At 39.5% G+C, this 7,551-nt stretch overlaps 1 protein-coding gene across 1 annotated transcript in view; it reads left to right on the top strand.

The window, feature by feature from the left end:
- The first annotated feature begins 30 nt into the window (after positions 1–30).
- Positions 31–7,551, top strand: part of Gatb (glutamyl-tRNA amidotransferase subunit B) — a 74,462-nt gene continuing 66,941 nt past the window's right edge. The window contains exons 1-2 of the mRNA XM_021157655.2: positions 31–229; positions 1,794–1,944. Coding sequence (XP_021013314.1) covers positions 54–229; positions 1,794–1,944 — 327 coding nt within the window. The 5' untranslated portion in view covers positions 31–53. The remainder of the gene's footprint in view (positions 230–1,793; positions 1,945–7,551) is intronic.

Below are 7,551 nucleotides of genomic sequence, written 5' to 3'. Positions count from 1 at the left end.
GAGCCTCGCGGCAGAGGGAGGGTGGGTCACCTGACCCGGACTTCGGCTACGCTATGGCGGCGCCCGTGCTGCGCTTGGGTTTCCCTGGAAGACTCTGGGCTTTAACATGGAGAGACGGCGGTTCCCGCCACCGAAGTGGTTCTCAGACTGGGCCCACATCCATCTGGGCTAGGAGACAGAGTTCAGTGGCTCAGCCTTCCCTCCACACGGCTCAGAAGCCGAGGAAAGGGTATATCTTCTTCATACCTTTGCCTGTCTCGTGGAAGTGCAGAACGAAGATAATGGCCCCGGCAGCCCAGCCTGAGGGTTTTAGTGTGCTGGAGGGTGGTCACCTGTGTTATGGGCAACTGAACCTAAAAGAAAACACAAAACCAGGCCTGCCACCTTGAGCCTCACTCTTAAACTTCTGTCCTAAAGTAGGCATATTTGGACACCGTGCGAATGTAAAATAGCGTTTCCTCCAGTCGTCTTCTCAGACAGAAGACTGGAATACTTTGCCCTACTAACTCGTGTGGGGTCTGCGACACTAGACTCTGGCTCGTATGTAGCGGGCATTTGGCGTCACTACAGGCTAGCAATAATTTAAAGACAGAAAATAGCAGTTGTACAAAGCCCCAGATAGGAGAGGTCTTATTAGAGGTCTTATTAGTCAGAAAGCACTCGCTATCTGTGGTTTTATGGTGGGCATATTTGTCTAGACCCCAGGAGGATGTTAGTCGACTGACGAAATCTTTCCCCGATTATATAAAGAATTGCTTATCTTGTACAGCTGTTAGTTGCATCAGTGTACATGATTTAAAGCTTCTTTTAAAATACAGAAACAAGGCAATTTTTAAAAATGTTTTGTTTTGTTGAGGTTGGCATTTTTTTTTTAGCATTTCAGTGAAGAAGAGAAGAAAAATGTCCCAAAGCATCTCCTTTCTATTCTCTTCATAAACTAGACCATTTTCTTTCCACGAAATGAAACTGCAGAAATACTTCGATTAGTAATTAGGACATGCAGAATTTCTGGATTTCTTAGTTTATTCCTTCTCACTTGCAAGCTTTATTATCAAATTTTAGAAAGAAGGAATTAATCTTTTCTCATTCCTTCATCTATTGAACTGCTTAAAACAAAACTGAATGCACATGAATTAAAATCTGACTAATATAGAAAATTTCTAGGGAGCAGTGAAGACTAGGAACATACGTAGGAATAGAGAATTTAATTCCCCAAAGAGAGTGGAGTACTGGCTCACCAGAGTAGGGCTGGTCAGATAAGAGACATTAGCATAGCACTGTATAGCATTTACAAAGATTTGCTAGCAGTCAAGTGTGAACAAATGAAAAAAATGTAAGTTTAGGTCTCAAGAACTGGATGGGACTTGGTGGATGAAAACAAAGTTTCCTCTAATGGTTTTCTGTTCCTTTTCACAAGTTTTAAGGAATACCATATTGTGGTAGTCTATGGTATCTGATCCTGCTTCTGTAGCTACAAGCTCTTAACAATGAACTCAAAATATGGGCGATAATTTATTCTTTAGCCATCATTTCTCTAGAACTAGAATCCTGGCATTTGTATTAAACCCAAATAATGATGAGAAGATAAGCTTTTATTATTTACTGAGTCATTTACTTAGTGTTTATTAACTAATAAGGTACATTTAATTTATTCACCAATAAAATGTCACATTTTAAAATATAAGCATATAAAATTTTAATTTAAAACACAAGATTATAATTGGAAATATAGGTTTATAAGAATTTATATTTAGTGACAAATGTAACGTTTTAACCATTTTCCTTCCCTTTAGTGAACACAAATGGGCAGCTGTAGTAGGACTGGAAATTCATGCACAGATTTCCTCCAACTCTAAACTCTTCTCTGGAGCTCAAGTGTGCTTTGCAGCACCTCCAAACTCTTTGGTTTCTTATTTTGATGCATCTCTGCCTGGAACTTTACCGGTAAGGTGTTTTATACTGTCTGTTTACATTAGAAAATGTTTATGTCATAGTAAATATAGATAAGGAATTACTTGCTTAGGGAATTTTGCATGATTAGGGAATTAAGCATGATGCATTAATTGTTTATAAAGACATGTCTCTATAATTCTATTTCTAAGTCTGAGTGTATTCATAGCATCTATTCACTCCTTTCACAAATGCTTTCAAGTGCCTATCAAACACCAGATGCTGATAAGAACTGTCTAATGCAGACAAGCAAAGATCTTTGCTTTAGGAGTTTAAAGATGGACAGAGCTGATGTCTTACAAACAAGTAGAGTACAATATGATAATTCTTGCAAAGGCAATGTGCAAAGAGTAATTTTGGAACCCAGAGGAGGGACATGTAATTGAGCAAGAGGAAGTATTATTTGAGAAATTGTAGTGGTGTATCTAGTTAAGGAGGAATGTCTGGAAAAAAATGTGGTGTCCACACTGAGAAGTCAAGTAGGAGATAGACTGATACATGGAGGAGTAGGGAGGACCCAAGAAAAGAACATGTAGTATGTGATTTTACAGTGTAAGAGCAATGTGGTCTCAGTTATTGAAATCTAAGAAGCAGTCAGTAACGGAGCACTATAGTATAAAAGAGAGTTGGTTATCGATTTAGCTACTTATTTTCACTTGATCCTAAGAGGCAACTGAGCCAGCATCAGCATCAGCAAGACTTTTAGTGTGGTATTTTTAAGGAATGAATTACATTTTGAAGAATAAGATGGAAGGAGCACTGTAAATATTTGAGCTAGAATGTGGCTCCCATTCTGTTCAGGAATCTGATATTGTTAAATGGGAGTGGAGTTTCCATCTTCAGGAGCATGTGTAGACAGGGTTATGGTGATGAGTATATCACAGACAGGGACTGTTATGAGTGTGTTCTGTATTCTCAGTTTAAATGCAAGCGAAGGCTGATCTACCTAGGCTGCTGTCAGTGCCTTGCGTGTGTCTGCTTTAGTCAGAGCTTTGATTGGATTAAGGCAGATTCTCAGGCCTGGAACTCTTCTTATTTGGGCTTTTCATTGTGAGGGATCGCATCTATCTAAACCATATCCCTGGCCACTGCCTGTTTGCTATTGGGTCTCTCTACAGGAAGTCAGCACCTTGCTGTACACATGAGGTGCCATCCTCTTGGGTCCTCTTTCTACTGTAAAGTGTCTACCTATGGAGAAGGAGTTCTTGTTTGCTGGAGAAGAGATATGTTTTCTTTAAAAACAGGTTTTCTTTTGGGTGAAGACTCAGATATAGTAGATACAGTATTTCCTTAGATGAGTGAAATAGCACTCAGTTTATATGGCACTTCTACCTTTCTCCTTCTTTGCTGAAGACCTTTTTTCCTTATGTTTTAGTTGACCATCAATAGTCTAGATATCGGAGGGAGAGTATAGGGGACTTTTGGAATAGCATTAGAAATGTAAATGAAGAAAATATGTAATAAAATTTTTTTTTAAAAAGTCTAGATATAAGCTAGAGCCTTTTGAGTTCTTTTTTTTTTCCTCAGTTGGGAATGTGATACCTAGCAGAGTCTTAGGGTACATTTAGAAGCATATTTTTGGATAAACAGATATAAGCAGTTATAAGCAGATAACAGATTCTTCAGTTGTGCCTAAATAGAATACAGCCAGTTCAAAATAACTAGCTGGTCAGCACATTTGGAAAGCCGTGTTATGTACTCTAGAAAGTTCCTGCTCTGTGGTCAGCAAGTCAGTTAAACAGTGAGTGCATTGAGAATGTGTGGACATTGGATTGAGAGGGCAGGAAAGGCTATGAGGATAGCTTTCCTAAGCAAGGGTTTGCTGTTCTTCATTAGAGCCAGCAGCACTCATGGCTCCAGTAGCTGTCATGACTGTTCTCTCAGCTTTGCTGAGCAGCCTGCCCTTCAGAAGTATCCTTCTTCTTAAAGAACCTGTTTTAGTCTACAGCTGAGGAATATGAAAATCCTCACACCAAGACATCGCTTAAAGTATTTCGTTCCTTTCTTGTTTGCCTGTCGTTCAATTTAAAATGTTTTAGAACGTCTCTGAGGCCCATGGACACAGTATTGTGATATATTTACTCTGCATCTGGGGACTGTAACTAATGAAGAACTTGAGAGATGGTATTTGAAGACTAGAGTAGAATAGTATCTTGTCGTGTGATCAGCCATGTCAAGTATGGTAATATATAACTGTTTCCTTCCTTCCTGCATCTTCTGCCTCTGCCTCCTGACGCTCCTCATGGCTGCTTTCCTTTACCGGCTCTAATGTCTGCTCTTCAGCCCTCACTTCTGCTTTAGGTGGCTTCCTGCCTTTAAATAGAGCTCCTCTCTCTTGTCTAGTTATCAGTTTACATTTTAATGTTTTATCTATTTCTACACATACAATTCATCAACATATTAAAATATAGTACTTATTTATCCTGTCTCTTCCCCCCCCCCCACACCCCCAAAGTAAATCAATCACCAGGGGAAAGTATCTGCTCAGAAATGTTTGGTAAAGGGAGGAATGTATACATGAGGGCATATGCATGCCACATACATACATACATACACACACATACTACACACACACACATACTACACACACACAGAGAGAGAGAGAGAGAGAACAAAAATCATTGGGAAAAGAATGATTTACTTAATTGATGATTTTGGAAAAATTGGCTAGCTATTTAGAGAAAAAAATCTATAGCTCCTGTGCATAAGACAAATGTTGTGTATTTATATCTCTATATCTTGCTGTTGGGATAGGAACATATTTTATGAGAGTATGAAGAGACTTTTGTAAGGCAAAATAATATTGTTTTGTATGTTTTAGTCATCCAACAAGTATTTATTGGCCCACTGATTCTTTTAGGAGTCTGTCATAGAAAAACAATGAAAAAAAAAAAGGTTATAGACTTTTCTCCAGTGATGTCTGCCCCAGAATTGTTTGTAGTAATGTCAAATTGGAAGCAACCAGAGTTCCCCAGTGGTGGGGGGAACGGCTGAGTAAATCGTGATAAATGTATACAGAGGAGTATTATGAAGCCACTAATAATGTTTATGAAAATGTTTTAGTGGCACAGAAAAGTGCTAAAGATAAAATTTTCATTGAGATGAGTAGAATGTCTGTGTAGATAGATCACTTAATCTTCTTTTGCCTGAGTATCTAACTTGCAAAGTGAGGGTAATGTATTAGACTCATTGGATTTTTATGAGAATTAAATGAATAAACTCTTTTAAAATGCTTAGTCACTGCAAGTAATAAGTGCTTCATAAATCTAACCTATTAGTATTAACACATAGTGAGTGGTGACTTTCATCTTTATAAAGATTCCCTTGAGTTATTAAGCACAATTTTTTGTTTTGCCAGTAGTGACAGGACAAGTAACTGCTACACACAACAGTTGGTATCCTTATTTGCATTTGTCACCATAGATACACTGCAATTACGTCATTCAACCATAATAGTATATTGGACAAACATTTTTCAGTAAAAATACTTATTTTATTTGCAGAATAGAAAGTTACTAAGTTTTATTTAATGAGTCCTTAATTTAGAAGAGATTTGCTTTGTTCAAAAAGTAGTGATGTGTTGTTCAGGACTGAAGTGTTTCTGGAGAATGCATTTGGTCTGTGTGTGATTTATTTTGCCTGCTGACCTGTTAAAAGAGATGCCTGATTACAGAAGGTCCAAGTAGCCATCAGAGAAAAATAGTGCTTTAAAATATTTCAAGATCAATCAGTAAACACTTAACTGAGTGCATTTAAAGTGCATGGTATTATTTCCTGATTCAGTAAACACCAGGCTTCTGCTTAAATTATTATTCTCTCCCTTTGTGGTTGCCTCAGTCCTTCTCTCAGCTGACATTGTTTCTGCCTACCAAGTGTTTGCCCTGTACTAGCTCTAGGGAGACAGTTCTGAGCCAGGTCATCTTGCCCTCATGGAGCAACCAAGCACACGGTGACAGTACCTGCTAATATGTGTCTACATGGTAGAAATAGAGTGTGCTTAAGGAAAACATAGGATGGGCAATCAAAATACAAGGTGTTCGTAAAGCTGACTAAGCAAAAAGTAAATGGACTGTACATAGGAGTGCTGGCTAAGTCTTATGTCAATTTGACACAAGCTAGAGTTGTCTGAGAGGTAGGAACGTCAATGGAGAAAATGCCTCCTTCAGATTGGACTGTAGGCACGCCTGGAGAACATTTTCTTAATCAGTGATTGATAGGGGAGGCCCCAGCCAGTTTTGGATGGTATTGAGTTAGCAGTCCTGGTTCTACAAGAAAGCAGGCTGAGAAAGCCATGAGAAGCAAGCCTCATTCCTCCAAAGCATCAGCTCCTACTCTAGGTTCCCATTCAGTTTCAATTCCTGACTTGGCTTCCCTCAATGGATTCAGGACATGTAAGTCAAATAATCCCCTTTCCTCCTCATTACTTTTGGTCACAGTGTTTTATCACAGCGGTACTAATCCTGACTAAGACAAGAGGATAGAACAACACCAGGATATGAATGGATAAAATCGGCCTCAAATGCAGGCATGCCATGAAGTTCATGACCACAGGGACTGAAGGAAGAGAAGACGCTGAAGCCCCTTAGAGAGAGGGAAATGAAGGGTGGGTCATATGCACAGGATGGAGTCAGGCAGAAGCAGACTTCTCAGAAGTGGTACTTACTTCGGGAGGAGAGTAGAACAAAGTCCTAAATATTCTTAGCAGAACATGAACTATTCCAACTGAGCATTCTGCCCCACCACTATCAACCTGGTGTGCTGTTAGGATAATAGCAGTTTTAAACAGCTTCTTAAGATTTACCTTCCATTATCCAGGTTCCTGAAGTAAAGAAGAATTCCAGGTAGCCAGCTTTGCAGCAGCTCCTGCAGGCCCCAGAGGAAGGTAGCTTCAGGGAGGACTGGGGAAGATGGGGAGGTGAGAACAGCAGGTGTCTGTAAGTGGGCTCTCCGAGCAGAGTACACACCAAGTACAAGGAAGCAAATGAAAGGCAACTACAAGATGACAGGATGTTCTCCAAAGGGAATAAAGCCACTAAGTCCCTCGGACGAGAGCGTATTGAAGAAAGAGTAGAGGCCCCACTCTCTAATTTAACAAACTCTATGACACACCTCAGATATTGGGGAGTACAAGAGCAGAACTAAACTTGTATTTACCATAATTGAGAGTCATGTTTTAAACAACTACGAGAGAGAGAGAGAGAGAGAGAGAGAGAGAGAGAGAGAAAGAGAAAGAGAGAGAGAGAGATTAAGTGATTCTTTTGGCCATTTATTAGAGGCTCCCACGCTCCCCTTCTCCTTGTCCTAGACCTCTAGTTAGAAGCTCTGATTTGTTTTTCTTTTAGAGGAGGGGTGGGAGTGGGGTTGTTATTGTTTGGTTTCCACTATTGTTTTGTTGTTTACATTTTTAATTGGGTAATAAATACATGCTTTAGATTGCCTTGAGACAGACTTCTAGTCACAGGATTCATTCACCAAGGTTTCTTTTTGTTTTACACACAGGATAGAAGTAAGTCACTTTCCTGAAGTGCTTTCCATCTTCTTCCTTTTTTCTCCCAAAGTTCAAGTGATGGAGATCCTTTCTTCTCTCCATCCTCACAACCC

This window comes from Mus caroli, unplaced genomic scaffold (assembly GCF_978045245.1).
Source record: "Mus caroli unplaced genomic scaffold, Mus_caroli_1 scaffold_3, whole genome shotgun sequence".
Classification (NCBI taxonomy): domain Eukaryota; kingdom Metazoa; phylum Chordata; class Mammalia; order Rodentia; family Muridae; genus Mus; species Mus caroli.
Note: the sequence above shows the minus strand (reverse complement) of the source record. Positions and strands in the feature narration are given on the sequence as shown.